The 16,735-nt window shown below is 51.2% G+C and overlaps 1 protein-coding gene across 1 annotated transcript in view; it reads right to left on the bottom strand.

Annotated features, from left to right (window-relative positions):
* LOC107116982 (homer protein homolog 3-like) overlaps positions 1-16,735 on the bottom strand; it is a gene marked incomplete at its 5' end in the record, with an annotated part of 25,133 nt that overhangs the window by 7,231 nt on the left and 1,167 nt on the right. Inside the window, one exon of the mRNA XM_015419015.1 lies at positions 12,588-12,744. Coding sequence (XP_015274501.1) covers positions 12,588-12,744 — 157 coding nt within the window. The remainder of the gene's footprint in view (positions 1-12,587; positions 12,745-16,735) is intronic.

The following is a 16,735-nucleotide window of genomic DNA, read 5'->3' as shown; positions in this document are numbered from 1 at the left end:
GAGTCTCCATAGAATGAAGGAAGGAAGGAAGGAAGGAAGGAAGGAAGGAAGGATCCCTCTGTGGATCTTGCATTTTACTTCAATATCAGAACTTTGGCAACACCAGAAATGTATAGATTTTGTATTTTTGCTATAAATATTTTGTATGGATTTTTTTGTAAGAATAAACTTTTCATCCTGCCTTAACTAGGAAGAAAAGAGAGAAGGAAGGAGGGAGGGAGGAAGAAGAAGAAGAAGAAGATGATGATGATGATGAAGATGATATTGGATTTATACCCCGCCCTTCACTTGGAGTCTCAGAGCAGCTTACAAACTCCTTTCCCTTCCCTTCCCCTCCCCACAACAGACACCATTGTGAGGCAGGTGGGGCTGAGAGAGCTCTTTCCAGAATGGATTTTATCTTGTGTAAGCCACCCTGAGCCTGCTTTGGCGGGGTAGGGCAGGGTATAAGTGGAAAAATAAAATAAGAACAGCTCTGACAGAACTACGGCTTGCCCAAGGTCATCCAGCAGTTGCAAGTGGAGGAAGAAGAAGAAGAGGAGAAAAGACTGGATTTATACCCTGCCCTTCACTACCCAAAGGTGTCTCAGAGCGGCTTACAAACTCCTTTCCCTCCCCCTCCCCACAACAGACACCCTGTGAGGTAGGGGGGCTGAGAGAGAAGAAGAAGAGATTAGATTTATACCCCGCCCTTCACGACCCAAGGGAGTCTCAGAGCAGCTTACAAACTCCTCTCCCTCCCCCTCCCCACAACAGACACCCTGTGAGGTAGGCGGGGCTGAGAGAAGAAGAAGAAGAGATTGGATTTATACCCCGCCCTTCACTTGGAGTCTCAGAGTGGCTTACAAACTCCTTTCCCTCCCCCTCCCCACAACAGACACCCTGTGAGGTAGGTGGGGCTGAGAGAGCTCTGGCAGAAACTGCTCTTTTTCAAGGACAGCTCTTGCCAGAGCTACGGCTTGCCCAAGGCTATCCAGCAAGGTGCAAGTGGAGGAGTGGGGAATCGAACCCGGTTCTCCCAGATTAGAGTTTGTGCTCTTAACCACAACACCAAACTGGTGTAAAGAGAGAGAGAGAGAGTGAGTGAGTTAATTAGTTCCTGGAGATTTGGGGGTGCCGCTGGGGAGGAAGGTATTTGGGGATGGGAGGGACTTCAGTGGGGTATAACGCCACAGAGTCCACCCCATTCAAAGCGCCGACTTTTTCCCAGGGGAACTGATCTCTGTAGTCTGGAGATCAGTCAGTCACTCTAGACGCTCCCCAGGCCCCACCTGGAGGTTGGCAACCCTAAAGGCAGGTCACACGTCGTTATTACAGCATTACAGACAAAAGCCACCTAGGAGACCCCAAATCCCTCCTTCCCACCAAAAAAAGACGCCTGCTGTTCATGCACAAAGCCTCGGTAAACAAACGAGGCTCCCTGTAAAGGTCTCCGAGGAGGGGGCAACCGGGGGGGGAACCCCAAAGCTTGAGGGGGCTTGGGGGGCGGAACTGAGAAGGCTAAAGTGCCGAGAGACACTCTTTGTCATGTTCTTTTCTCGTGCTGCAGGAGATCGACTTGAGAGAGAGGCAGGAGCGAGAGGACCCCAGGAGTCCTTTCTCCTGGGACGGAGGCTGTGACAGCTTTCCTCCGCGGTCACAGGGGACTAGGAGTGGGCCTTCTAAAGTCGAAGGACCAAAAATGGAAAAACTGCTTCTTCTTTTATGCCAGTGCCAGATGGCGGGAGGCACGCGTGCTGGAATACGGCAAGTCGCCTCCTCTGCCCGGCGGCCTCCTTTCCCATTCATCTGTGTAAGGAAGGTGACCTTACAGAGCCCGTCTCCTCTCTCATTTCACGCTTACGTGCAGAGCCGGTCAGCTGATGCGAAACGCAGGGATGAGTCTGGCGGGGCTGGATCCGGAGTCCCCGCTCCGTCATCCATCCCTGCCCTAGCGGGGGCACTGCAAACTTACACCGGCGTAAACCCCAGTGGCCATTTAGGAGTCTAGGTGCTCCTCCCGGTTCGAGCACCGCCAGGTAGGCAAAAGTCAATTATTCATGGCGAGAGGATTTATTTCTCAGGAGCGCATTTCTTAGCTGCTCGGGGGAAAGGCAAGGTTTGGAAACCGGTACAAGCTTGAACTGCGAGCCTCTAGACACTCACCCCTGTTAAATCGATGTGATAATGTCAACCTCCATCTTAACCTATATTCCTCTGTATGCTTTTTAAAAATTGCAAGATCCTAGTCCTCATGGTTCGGAAAGAGAAGCGTGAGCCCCTAAAAACTTCCAAACTGGCCCAAAGCCCCACCTAGTCTAGGATTCTAGCAAGGGTTGCCAACTCCGGGTTAGGAAATCCCTGGAGATTTGGGGGTGGGCTAGGGTCGCCAACCTCCTGGTGGCACCTGGAGATCTCCCGCTATTACAATTGATCTCCACGTGACCAAGATCAGTTCCCCTGGAGAAAATGGCTGCTTTGGAGGGTGGAGTCTATGGCAGGAGTGTCGAACTCATTTGTTATGAGGGCCGGATCTGACATAAATGAGACCTTGTCGGGCCGGGCCACGTATGTCATGAAATGTAATGCCAGGTGGCGGAGAGATAAACTTTATAAAGGACACAAACACAAAGATTCTAACTTAAAGTAAAAACATGCTTAAAACATTAACTCTGTAAGCTGCAAACCTACTTTTGATTTATTGACATTGAAATCTCATGCTCAGAGTTCTGAGTCTAGGACCCAGGTGAAAACATGAAATGGCCAAGTGATTAAAAAGAGTCTGGCAAAGCAAGCTATGACGCAGCAGCAACAGCAGAACTGGAAGCAGGAGATGGCCAGTTCCACTGCGGGCCTGATGGAAGCCCTCTGGGGGCCTGAGCCAGCCCCCGGGCCACATGTTTGACACCCCTGATCTGTGGCATTAGACCCTTTGAGGTCCCGCCCTTCCCCAAACCCCGCCTTCTCCAGGCTCCACCCCCAAACTCTCCAGGTATTTCCCAACCCAGAGCTGGCAACCCTGGGGGAGGGGGGAACCTGGAACTTGGTCAGGGGAAGGGTGTCAGGAGGGGTGTGATTTCATGGATCTCTAATGCGATCTTGGGGTGTTATCCACAGAGGCGTAGCATCCAGATCGCAAGACGTGATAGTCCCGCTGTACACTGCATTGGTCAGGCCACACCTGGAGTCTTGTGTGCACTTCTGGAGGCCTCACTTCCGAAAGGATGTGGGCGGAATGGAGCGGGTGCAGGGGAGAGCGATGAGGACGATCGGGGGCCTGGAGACCAAGCCCTGTGAGGAAAGGCTGCGGGACTTGGGAATGTTCAGTCTGGAGAAGGGGAGGTTGGGGGGGGGGGGACAGGATGGCTCTCTTGAAGTATCTGAAGGGCTGTCGCTTAGAAGAGGGCAGGGAGCTGCTCCTGTTGGCAGCAGAGGAGAGGACTCGCAATAATGGGTTTAAATTACAGGCCAAAAGGTACCAGCTGGATATTAGGGAAAGCTTTTTGACAGTCAGAGTTGTGCAACAGTGGAATCGGCTGCCTCAGGAGGTGGTGAGCTCCCCCTCCCTGGCAGTCTTTAAGCAGCAGCTGGACAAACACTTGTCAGGGATGCTCTAGGCTGGTCCTGCGTTGAGCAGGGAGTTGGACTAGGTGGCCTGGATGGCCCCTTCCGACTCTATGATTCTATGAGTCCACCTTCAAAAGCACCCATTTTCTCCAGGGGAACTGATCTCCGTACTCTGGAGATCAGCTGTTAAGTGCCGGAGATCAGACCTGGAGGCTGGTGAACCCTAATTCTAGCACTTCAGGTTTTACCATAGAGCTTCCGCTGAATCCTAGAGCGGCATGATCTGACCGCAGGCCCGATCCCCACACTGTTTTGCTGCTGCCCTAGGCGTTAACACAGAGCTGCCACCCCATAGACTGGCACCCCTCACACACCCCTCACAGCTGAGTGGCAGTTAAGGGGCACGGTGACTCAGCTAAGAACAGAAAAACAAAGTCCGAGAAAGTGGAGGAGGAGGAGGAGGAGGAGGAGATTGGATTTATACCCCGCCCTTCACTACCCAAGGGAGTCTCAGAGCGGCTTACAAACTCCTTTCCCTCCCCACCACAGACACCCTGTGAGGCAGGCGGGGCTGAGAGAGCTCTGACAGAAACTGCTCTTTTTAAAGAAGAAGAAGAAGAAGAAGATGATGATGCTGGATTTATACCCCGCCCTTCACTACCCCAAGGTGACTCAGAGTGGCTTACAAACTCCTTTCCCTTCCCCTCCCCACAACAGACACCCTGTGAGGCAGGTGGGGCTGAGAGAGCTCTGACACAAACTTCTCTTTTTCCAGAACAGCTCTGGCAGAACTATGGCTCACCCAAGGTCATCCAGCAGGTGCAAGTGGAGGAGTGGGGAATCAGACCCGGTTTTCCCAGATTAGAGTCCGCGCACTTAACCACTACATCAAACTGGCACCAAAGTGCCGAAGGAGGGAAATGCAGCGCTTAGCTACGCCCTTCTGAAGGCGGAGCTTAGTCCTGCCCCTCCCCCAGACTGGCTGTGGGTGGAGACAAAAAGGAGGGGGCTGAGTGGGGTGGCTGCATGGGGGTCGGGAAATCAGTCAAAGGAGGGTTTTGAAAAGTCTGGTTCAGAGGAGACAGTCCCAAGATCAAGTTCAAGGTGTTAGTGCGGACTTCCAAAGCCCTATAAGGCCAGGGTCCTACATATCTCAGGGACCGTCTCTCCCCATACTGCCCCACAGAGCCTCGCGCGCAATAGACCAACACCTTCTGGTTGTCCTTGGCCTGATGGACGCCCAACAAGCCTCAACTAGGGCCAGGGCCTTTTCAGCCTTGGCCCCAGCCTGATGGAACAAGCTACCAATCAAGATCAGGGCCCCGTGGGATCTACTGCAATTCCGCAAGGCCTGTAAGACGGAGCTGTTCCACCGGGCTTTTAGTTGAGGCGGTTGGGCGCCCAAATCTTTCCATCTCTCAGCCTCCCCTATCGGTAGCCCTGGCCCGCGTCCAGCGGCCAACGTCACCGCTCAGAAGAAGTATATCACAGCGTCACTATGAGGCAGTGTCTTATGCTGATCTGAGTGTTCTTTGACTTTTAAATTTTCGACTTGCGATATTGATGACGATTTACTGTTTTAATGTAATGCCTTATGTGTCCTGCAACCCGCCCTGAGCCTGCTCGCGGGGAGGGTGGGACGCGGGATATAAACTGAACAAAATACACAAATAAAATAAGGACACCCTAAAGTTGTGCTCAGAATAAGCACAACACTCTGTGGATGGCGGGGCTTCCCAGTCGCCCTGCTGGGGGTAAATCCGTGTGCGGAAGCAATCTCTAGACCCTCCGTCAGAAAGAAAACACAGAATATCTCCCGTTAACAACCGCAGATTAACGATGCCAATGAGATTGGGAGGAGGCCGGGTGACGGTGGCTTGCTCAGCGACAACTGACCCTGCAGTCAGCACGCCAGGCATTCCGCAAATTGCTCTGGCAAAGACTTCAGGGAAGGGATTCAGAGGCACAGCGCAGGAGGGAGCGGAAAGAAAAGACCCTTCCAGCAATCCCCCAGGGCTCCCGGTGACTCTTTTTACTGCAGAGAGGCCCCGTTTTGCGACAAATGCAAAGGAGACTCAGAATCCTTTTGCACAGAGGTACACAACTGTAAAGGCATGAGCAGGTCTGCACATGCTTCGGGGGCGGGGGGGGGAGAAGAAGAGGAAGAAGAAGAGATTGGATTTAAACCTCGCCCTTCACTACCCGTAGGAGTCTCAGAACGGCTTACAAACTCCTTCCCCCTCCCCACAACAGACACCATGGGAGCAGTGTTCCCTCTAAGCTGAGTTGGTGTGAACCAGCTCACAGTTCTTTAGCCTCCAGCTCACAGATTTCTGCCCTAGCTCAGGAAGGATGGCTCCAGAGCAAACTAATTTATGCAGTAGCCAAGTCGTTTGCTCACAACTTTAATGCCAGGAGCTCACAGAGTAGATTTTTTGCTCACAAGACTCCACGGCTTAGAGGGAGTGTTGCCTGTGAGGTGGGGCTGAGAGAGCTCTTTCGAGGACTGCCCTTGAGAGAACATCTCTGAGAGAACTTGTGACTGACCCAAGGTCACACCAGCAGCTGCATGCAGAGGCGAGGGGAATGAAACCCGGGTCTCCCAGACCAGAGTCCATGCTTTCAACCACAACCCCAAACCACTACACCAAAAGGTTTCAATTCTGTATGGAAAGCCATCGGGTTTCCAGACCAAGAAAGAAAAAAAAATTCACTAGCCTGCAAAAATCACGAAAATGTTTCTAATTCTGAATGGCGTCTTCTTTTGTAACAAAAATCCTGCAATCTGGCAAGTGGCAAGGCAGCAGAACTGTGCCACCAACCACTGGAAATTCTATTCACCGTCCCTCTGGCTCCTGAGATAACAGAAGAAGAAGAAGAAGAAGAAGAAGAAGAGATTGGATTTATACCCCGCCCTTCACTACCCAAAGCAGTCTCAGTGCGGCTTACAAACTCCTTTCCCTTCCCCTCCCCACAAGACACCCTGGGAGGTAGGTGGGGCTGAGAGAGCTCTGACAGAAACTGCTCTTTTTCAAGGACAGCTGCGCCAGAGCTTGTGACTGACCCAAGGTCACAGCAGCAGGTGCAAGTGGAGGAGTGGGGAATCAAAACCGGTTCTCCCAGATTAGAGTCCGTGCATTTAACCACTACACCAAACTGGAAAAGAAGAAGAAGAAAAAGAAGAAGAGGAAGAGGAAGAGGAGGAAGAGGAGGAGGAGGAGATTGGATTTATACCCCACCCTTCACTACCCAGAGGTGTCTCGGAGCAGCTTACAAACTCCTTTCCCTTCCCCTCCCCTGTGAGGTGGGTGGGGCTGAGAGAGCTCTTTCGAGGACTGCCCTTGAGAGAACATCTCTGAGAGAACTTGTGACTGACCCAAGGTCACACCAGCAGCTGCATGCAGAGGCGAGGGGAATGAAACCCGGGTCTCCCAGACCAGAGTCCATGCTTTCAACCACAACCCCAAACCACTACACCAAAAGGTTTCAATTCTGTATGGAAAGCCATCGGGTTTCCAGACCAAGAAAAAAAAAAAAATTCACTAGCCTGCAAAAATCACGAAAATGTTTCTAATTCTGAATGGCGTCTTCTTTTGTAACAAAAATCCTGCAATCTGGCAAGTGGCAAGGCAGCAGAACTGTGCCACCAACCACTGGAAATTCTATTCACCGTCCCTCTGGCTCCTGAGATAACAGAAGAAGAAGAAGAAGAAGAAGAGATTGGATTTATACCCCGCCCTTCACTACCCAAAGCAGTCTCAGTGCGGCTTACAAACTCCTTTCCCTTCCCCTCCCCACAAGACACCCTGGGAGGTAGGTGGGGCTGAGAGAGCTCTGACAGAAACTGCTCTTTTTCAAGGACAGCTGCGCCAGAGCTTGTGACTGACCCAAGGTCACAGCAGCAGGTGCAAGTGGAGGAGTGGGGAATCAAAACCGGTTCTCCCAGATTAGAGTCCGCGCATTTAACCACGACACCAAACTGGAAAAGAAGAAGAAGAAAAAGAAGAAGAGGAAGAGGAAGAGGAGGAAGAGGAGGAGGAGGAGATTGGATTTATACCCCACCCTTCACTACCCAGAGGTGTCTCAGAGCGGCTTACAAACTCCTTTCCCTTCCCCTCCCCACAAGGTAGGTGGGGCTGAGAGAGCTCTTGACAGAAACTGCTCTTTTCCAAGAACAGCTCTTATCAGAGCTACGGCTTGCCCAAGGCCATCCAGCCAGGTGCAAGTGGAGGAGTGGGGAATCAAACCCGGTTCTCCCAGATTAGAGTCCGCGCACTTAACCACTACACCAAACTGGCTCTCTCCTTTGTACCTTGTACCTTGGTACCCATGAGGACCAGAAACCCGATCTGTTTTAATGCAAGCTCAGGCGTGAAGGGATCTCAGCTCTGCACCAAGTAGCACATCTGTCCATAGCCTTTTCTGTACTTCTGCAGAACTGCCGCAAAAAATTAAGCCTGGCTTACCGACGCCCGGCTCCGGCCAAATGCAAACACGTTTCAATATGTTTGTCATTGTTTTTACATCTTAAGGAGGACTACTCACAATATCACATTTAAGGATCAACCTCTCAAGTGCCATTATTGTTACCCCTTCAGTTTTCCCACGCTGTCAAACTCTTAGCTCCGACAAACTTCACAGCTAGGGAAGTTTCAGAAAAACCAGGCAGAACAAGGATACAAATCCTTGATGAGAAAACTAGCGGCAGGAGAATTTTCTATCCCAACCAAACACTTCTGGCTCTATTATTTTATTAGAGAGAAGAAGAAGAGGAGATTGGATTTATACCCCGCCCTTCGCTTTTGAGTCTCAGAGCGGCTTACAACCAGTGTTCCCTCTAAGCTGAGTTAGTGTGAGCTAGCTCACAGTTTTTTAGCCTCTGGCTCACACATTTTTGTCTTCGCTCAGGAAGGATGGCTCCAGAGCACACTAATTTATGCAGTAGCCAAATCACTCACTCACAACTTTAATGCCAGTAGCTCACCAAGTAGAATCTTTGCTCACAAGCCTCCACAGCTTAGAGGGAGCATTGCTTACAACCTCCTTTCCCTTCCCCTCCCCACAACAGGACACCCTGTGAGGTAGGTGGGGTTGAGAGAGATCTTTCAAGGACTGCTCTTGAGAGAACAGCTCTGAGAGAACTTGTGACTGACCTAAGGTCACACTAGCAGCTGCATGCGGCGGAGTGGGAAATCAAACCCGGTACTCTCAGATTAGAGTCCGCGCTGTTAACCACTACACCAAACTTGGCGCACTTCAGTCTCATCCTTCCCTGCAAATTGCTCAGGGTTCTCCCCCCTCCACCAGTTTATCTTCACAACAACCCTGTGGGGTAGGCTTGCTTGAGAGTGACTGAGTGGTCCAACATCATGCAAAAAGGTTTCCTGGCAAGCAAGGATCCGTACCGGGTTTGAGTTCGACTACATCACACCAGCTTTCCATTTAAAATTATCCGTTCAAAACACCTTGGAGGAAGGTTATTTCCCATGACCGCTCAGTTTTAAGCAGACAGACATTTTTCGAAATTAATGCTATACAAAAACCTTGGGTTGTTTTTTTTTTGGGGGGGGGCATTACCACCTGACCAGTGTTCCCTCTAAGCCGAGTTAAAAGTGAGCTAGCTCACAGTTTTTTAGCCTCCGGCTCACACATTTTTGTCTTAGCTCTGGAAGGACGGCTCCAGAGCAAACTGATTTACGCAGTAGCCAAATCATTCACTCACAACTTTAATGCCAGCAGCTCACAAAGCAGAATTCTTGCTCACAGGACTCCGCACCTGACCTTTCCCCATGGATGACACGTTTGTGCCACACTCTGTCTGCTGCAGTGTGAGGTCCACCCTGCAGTACAATAAAAGAGCAGTTCTATTTTGTTCCTCCCTATGCGAACAATGGCGCAGGGGTGATGTGTCTCCCGGGACTGGGCAGCGACCTCTCCCTCCTTGCCAGAGATCACAGCGGGGGCCTTGTTACTGAGGCCTGACAGGGGTCCGTTTGTCTGCTTCCCTCCCCGGCCTCCCGTCTGACCTGACGACCTTGAACGCCAGCTAATTTTAGCAGCCAGAGATCATCTTTTGCCACACCAGGCAGCTGCCCAGCAGAGCCAGGGGGCCAGACGGGGAACCCGGAACGGCTGTCTCTGGAAACAGAATGATTGCCTGCACATCGTCTCTCCTACGAGTGTCTCACGCTTCCTGTGGGATCTAATTAATTTGTAATTCCCAGGCCGTGTGCCGGGGCTGATTAATGTGCTCTGAGAGAACTCCTAATGCGCACAGGGGAGAATAGATTAAGTCTCTTGAGATCCCACAGTACCCCAACTGAACAGGAGCCTGCCCACTGTATCTCTGCATGAGTCATTGTTCTGGTCTGACCTCGTTCCAAGTTAGCCTGTGGGGTGGGGGTGGGGGGTTTAGGTCATTCTTCCACATTGCCACTTCAGAAGAGAGATGGGAAATGGCTGACGGAGCGCCCCTCCCCAGCAAGTGAAAATGATGTGGTAGAATCCCAAAAGGGCAAAAGGAATGGGGCTGCTTCAGAGGGCAGGTGTTGGATTCCAGCTCTGACTGTTCCCAAAGAGGAAAAGATTATCAAGATAGGGAGAAAAGTTTGGTACCCTTTCTGCTGGGGAGAGGCTGTGGCTCGGTGGAAGAGCCCCTGCTTTCCACACAGAATCAATCATAGAATCATGGAGTTGGAAGGGATCCCCAGGGTCATCTAGTCCAACCCCCTGCACAATTCAAGAAATTCACAACTTCCTTCCCCCACACACACCCCCAGTGACCCCTGCTCCATGCCCAGAAGATGGCAAAGAAAAAACCCTCCAGGATCCCTGGTCAAACTGGCGTGGAGAAAATTGCTTCCTGACCCCAAAGTCAGGTGACTGGCATTCCTCTAGGCATGTAGGTTCAGTCCCTGGCATCTCCAGTTAGGAGGTGATGTGAAAGACCTTTCTCTGCCTGACCCTGGACAGCTGGTGCTGGTCTGAGTAGACAATACCGACTTTGATGGACCAAAGGGCCGAGGCATTATAAGGCAGCTTAACGCAGGTGATTTTAAATAGAGGAGAGTTCGAAAGACAATCCGGAGCCTAACGCTTGAAGTGTAAGAACTTTTACAACCTCAGCTTTCTGTCACCTGCATGTCTGAACTGAGCCTAGGCGAATGCAGCAAATCCAAAATTCTTAGGTGGGACTAACTGGTGGGGGGAGGGGCGTGAAGCGCTTGCTGGCACTGCCAGTGCTTAAAAACACAAGAAGAGCCCTGCTGGATCAGACCAGTGGTCCCTCTAGTCCAGCATCCTGTCTCACACAGTGGCCAACCAGTTCCTCTGGAGGGCCAACAGCAGGGCAGAGAGGCTAAGGCCTTCCCCGATGAGAACATAAGAAGAGCCCTGCTGGATCAGACCAGTGGTCCCTCTAGTCCAGCATCCTGTCTCACACAGTGGCCAACCAGTTCCTCTGGAGGGCCAACAGCAGGGCAGAGAGGCTAAGGCCTTCCCCGATGAGAACATAAGAAGAGCCCTGCTGGATCAGACCAGTGGTCCCTCTAGTCCAGCATCCTGTCTCACACAGTGGCCAACCAGTTCCTCTGGAGGGCCAACAACAGGGCAGAGAGGCCGAGGCCTTCCCCTGAAGTTGCCTCCTGGCTCTGGGATTCAGAGGATTCGTACCTCTGAATGTGGAGGTTCCCATCACTCACCATGGCTAGTAGCCATCAACAGATTAAGTCCATCTCATTCCCATTTAAAGCTGTTTATTCCTCTGGCCATCACAATATGTTCTGGCAGCAAATCCCACATTTTAATCACTCTCTGTATCAAGTAGTGTTTCCTTTTGTCCGTCCTGAACCTCCAGCCCACCAGCTTCACCGTATGCCCTGAAGTTCCAGTATTTTGGGTCAAATCTCTCCTCAGACTCCCCCCTCCACAGGCACTGCTCCCAAATCTCCAGGAATTTCCCAGGTCGGAGTTGGCAACCCTACCCCACACAGCAGGCCTCTTAGGTCAAGTCTTCTGTACAAGCCCTATGAAGCAGCAACTTTATCCAGACTGCCAGGCTGCACCCAAATCAAGTCTCTGCAAGGCCAAGTGGCTCCCATCCAGTGTTCCCCCTAAGCCAGGGGTGTCAAACATGTGGCCCAGGGGCCAGATCAGGCCACCTCCTCCTTCCAGTTCTGCTACTGCTGCTGCATCATCGCTTGCTTCGCCAGGCTCTCTTAATCACTCAGCCATTTCATGTTTTAACCTGGGTCCTAGACTCAGAACTCTGAAAAAATCTTTGTGTTTGTGTCCTTTTTATAGTCTATATCTCCACTACCTGGCATTACATTTTATGACACACACGGCCTGGCCCAACAAGGTCTCATTTATGTCAGATCCGGCCCGCAGAACAAATTACTTCGATACCCCTGCTCTAAGCTGAGTTAGTGTGAGCTAGCTCACAGTTTGTTGAGCCTCCGGCTCGCACATTTTTGTCTCCGCTCAGGAAGGAAAGCTCCAGAGCAAACTAATCTATGCAGCAGCCAAATCGCTCGCTCACAACTTTAATGCCAGTCGCTCACAAAGTGGACTTTTTGCTCACAAGACTCCGCAGCTTAGAGGGAGCATTGGTGAGGAGCAGTGTTCCCTCTAAGCTGAGTTAGCGTGAGCTAGCGCACAGTGTTTTTAGCCTCCGGCTCACAGGTTTTCGCCTTAGCCCAGGAAGGAGGGCTCCAGAGCAAACTAACTGATGCAGGAGCCAAATCGCTCGCTCACAACTTCAATGCCAGTCGCTCCCAAAGTAGAATCTTTGCTCCCAAGACTCCACAGCTCAGAGGGAGCATTTTGCCTCTAAGCTGTGCGGGTGACTGGCTGCTGGAAGCCCTGCACAGCAGCAGCCTGGATCCATGCAGGGTCTTGCACTGCCCGTTGCCCACTTTAAGATCACAGCCGTTATGTTCTGCTCAGGGTGTGAACTGCTCCGCTCAGTGGGGGGGGGGGGAAGAACTAGAGGAAACATTGCGCCCATCCCTCTCCGATGTCCCCCTCCCCGCCCTACTCACTCGAAGCCGCAGCGCTTCTGTCTCCTCCTGATAGGCCGCAAGCTGTTTCTTCCACTGCTCCACGTTGGCGTTGGCTTCGTGCAAAGCGGCGACCAGCTTGCTGTTACTGTCTTGCAGGGTGAAAAACTCAGCTTCCCACTGGACTTCGCACACAGACCTGGGGGAGCGAGAGAACGTCAAAAGAGCTGCCAAGCCTTGGCGTCTGCTCCAGAAGGCCTTGGACTAGGCACAAACGTCCCCCCCATCTGTCTTCTCTTTTTCTGAACAAAACGATCTAAAGACACAATGGCTTCAAACCTAGCACTCTCTAAACACTCAGAAACCCTGGCTCCGATCCAGATTAAATTTAACCGGGTATTTCCACGATCCTTTTAGGCAGCTTTTCCGGGTGTTTTTTTGTTTGTTTGTTTGCAGCGACTAGGGCTGCAGTTAACAGGGAGCTTTTAATGGCTTTCTCCTCTCCTAATTTTCCCACTGGAAATTCCCTCTAAGCTGAGTTAGTGTGAGCTAGCTCACAGTTCTTTAGTCTCCGGCTCACACATTTTTGTCTTAACTCAGGAAGGATGGCTCCAGTCGCCAGATCACTCACTCACAACTTTAATGCCAGTAGCTCAGAAAGTAGAATTTTTGCTCACAAGACTCCACAGCTTAGAGGGAGCATGGCTCACAAAGCTGCTTTACCCTCGGGGGGGGGGGGGATTCTCTAGGTAAGTCTTCACCAACAAAGTTAAGAAGCAGCATGGGGTGCCAGTGGTGATTTTCAATGTGTACCCCAGGGCGAGAGGGGAAAGGATGAATTACTCCCCGATGTTACATAAGAACGTCAGAAGAGCCTTGCTGGATCAGACCAGTGGCCCATCTAGTCCAGCATCCTGTCTCACATAAAGGCCAACCAGTTCCTCTGGAGGGCCAACAACAGGGCACAGAGACCATGGCCTTCCTTGATAAGAACATCAGAAGAGCCTTGCTGGATCAGACCAGTGGTCCATCTAGTCCAACATCCTGTCTCACATAAAGGCCAACCAGTTCTTCTAGAGGGCCAACAACAGGGCATAGAGGCCAAGACCTTCTCTGATAAGAACGTCAGAAGAGCCCTGCTGGATCAGACCAGTGGTCCATCTAGTTCAGCATCCTGTCTCACATAAAGGCCAACCAGTTCCTCTGGAGGGCCAACAACAGGGCATAGAGGCCAAGGCCTTTCTTGATAAGAATATCAGAAGAGCCTTGCTGGATCAGACCAGTGCGTCCATCTAGTCCAGCATGCTCACTCAGAAAAAGGGGCAAACAACAAGGCATAGAGGCCAAGGCCTTCATAAGAACATAAGAAGAGCCCTGCTGGAACAGACCAGTGATCCCTCTAGTTCAGCATCCTCTCTCACACGGGGCAACCAGGTCCTCTGGAGGACCAGCAACAAGGCACAGAGGCCAAGGCCTTCATAAGAACATAAAAAGAGCCCTGCTGGATCAGACCAATGGCCCCTCTAGTCCAGCATCGTGTCTCACACAGTGGCCAACCAGTTCCTCTGGAGGGCCAACAGCTGCCTGGCTCTGGGATTCCGAGGCTGTGTGCCTTAGTTACTTTTACCTTTAACCTGCAATTCCAGAGAATGCGTTCTGTCAGGGTGTGGGGGGGAATTGTTTAAAAGAACCACGTGGTTCCACTCTAAGTCATAAGAACATAAGACCATAAGGGAAGCCAATGTTGGATCAGGCCAATGGCCCATCCAGTCCAGCACTCTGTCACACAGTGGCCAGAAATACCAGGTGCCATCAGGAGGTCCATCAGTCCATTCGAGAGCAACAGCCCAGGTGACTCTCAACTGACTGACCGTTAAAACCTCATGTGTCCTTTCTGCAACTTGAACCAGTGACCCTTTATTTTCGCACCTTGTGCTGAATTTCTCCTGCCAAAATTAATGTCGTACCTTTTTTTTTGTTTGCGTTCATCACAAACAAATGGCACCAAAGGAACAAACAGACTGGCAACACCAGTCACAAAACACTGGCAAGGTGACAACCACGCGCGAAAAGCAGGGGGAAAACATTAAAAAGGGAGAATCTGGATGTTCCTAGTTTGTTTTCAGGTGGATTTGCGTTTCATCTCCTGGAACTATTTTTAGGTTAAAAAGAAGCTGGAAATCTTTTCTGCTAGTTTTTTTAATATATAAAGGAAACAGAGAGGTAGAGAAAGAGAACAGCATGCCAGTTGTGACTACTTCACACACTTTCGTTGTAAGAACATACTATGTTATGTTATCACAACTGGAATGCAATTCTCTCTCTCTCTCTCTCTCTAGTACTTTTCTCTCTCTCTCTCTCTCTCTCTCTCTCTCTCTCTCTCTCCTTTTAAAAAAAAAACACAAAAAAGATTTCCAGCTTCTTTTTCATCTAAAAACAGCAACCATACTAGATCAGATGCCAACATCCTTTTTCCAACAGGTGAAGCCCTTCCTCTGGTCGGCTTCCCAGCATTTGACAGAAGTGTCCTGCCTCTGAAATCGAAGGCCCCATTTGGCCACCATGCAGGGGTCATTTCCTGCAGGAGCACAGAGGAGCGGAGCTCCAGCAGTAAAGAGCCCAGGGGGCGGGCACATGCAACAAACCCCACCCCCTGCTCCCAGCAGCCCTCAGTCAGAGCAAGAAGCAGCCAGGTAAGCTGCAGAGCCCCACCCCCGGCCCCCCAGTCCAAAACAGTCCAGTGGCACCTTTAAGACCAAGTTTTATTCAGGTACAAGCTCTCCCTCCTCTGCGAGGACAGAGCTGCACGTTCCCCCCCACCCCCAATAGCTGGCAATCCAAAACAGTCCAGTGGAGCCTGAGCGGTGGGTGTCGCCTTCTGACACACTTCCGGTGATGTCAGGGGGCGTGGCATATGCAAATAAGTTATGCAAATGAGTTATGCTAATGAGCTCCTGCACCTCTTTTTCTACGAAAGGACCCCTGCCACCATGGCTAATAGATAACAATAGACCCGTCCCTCTGTCCTAAATCCATTAGTTCAGTGGCTATCCTCTGCATCTTGTAGCAATGAGTTCCACAAATCACCTACTTGCTGCGTGCCACACTACTTCCTTTTGCCTGTCTTCGAATCGCAGAACCACAGAATTGGAAGGGGCCATCCAGGCCACCTGGTCCAACCCCCCTGCTCAATGCAGGACCAGCCTAGAGCATCCCTGGCAAGTGTTTGTCCAGCTTAAAGACTGCCACTGAGGGGGAGCTCATCACCGGAGCAATTTCCTCTCTTCTAACCTCCCCCCCCCCCCCAGCCGGTCTTCTCTCCCCCAGCCAGTGTTCCCCTCCCTGGGTAGGCTTCAGGTGTGGGGGGGGGAGCAGAGTAAGAAAGCAACTTTAAATGCATTCTCAAAGCCCCCCACTCCGGCCGGCCTGGAGACAGCATCTGTCTCTTTAAATATCATCATCAGCATCTGTTTTTACCCCTTTTGTTTTTATATCTGGCAGTATTATTTAATGTTTTCATTTTCGGCAGTCTCGTTTAATGTTAATAAAAAGCAAATCTGCATGTTATCCAATAAAAACGTGTGTGTGATATTTCTTCGTGATTTGTGGCTCTCAAACACCTGACATTTATTCTATGTGGCTCTTATGTTAAGCCCGTTTGCCCACCCCTGGCCTAGAGCATCCCTGTTTGTCCAGCCGCTGCTTCAAGACTGCCAGGGAGGGGGAGCTCACCACCTCCCTATGCAGCTGATTCCACTGTTGTACAACTCTTGACTGTCAAAAAGTTTTTCCAAAGACCCAGCCGGCACCTTGCCGCCCTTCATTTAAACCCATGATTGCGAGTCCTCTCCTCTGCTCCCGACAGGAACAGCTCCCTGCCCTCCCGTAAGGGACAGCCCTTCAGATACCCCAAGAGAGCCTGATGGCACCTGGGTATTTTTGGCCACTGAGTGACAGAGTATTGGACTGCATGGGCCATTGGCCTGATCCAACATTGGCTTCTCTTATGTTCTTATATGTGGGGCAGTGATGCTCCATATTCATGGGGCAAGAGTGGGAGGGTCTCTGGAGTTCTGGGCCCACTGGTGGACCTCCTGATGGCACCTGGTATTTTTGGCCACTGTGTGACAGAGTGTTGGACTGGATGGGCCACTGGCCTGATCCAACATTGGCTTCTCTTATGTTCTTAT

The sequence above is a fragment of the Gekko japonicus genome, unplaced genomic scaffold (genome assembly GCF_001447785.1).
Source record: "Gekko japonicus isolate JY-2015 unplaced genomic scaffold, Gekko_japonicus_V1.1 scaffold3739, whole genome shotgun sequence".
In the NCBI taxonomy this organism is placed as follows: domain Eukaryota; kingdom Metazoa; phylum Chordata; class Lepidosauria; order Squamata; family Gekkonidae; genus Gekko; species Gekko japonicus.
The sequence above is the reverse complement of the archived record's forward strand: the minus strand, read 5'-3'. Positions and strand labels throughout refer to the sequence as shown.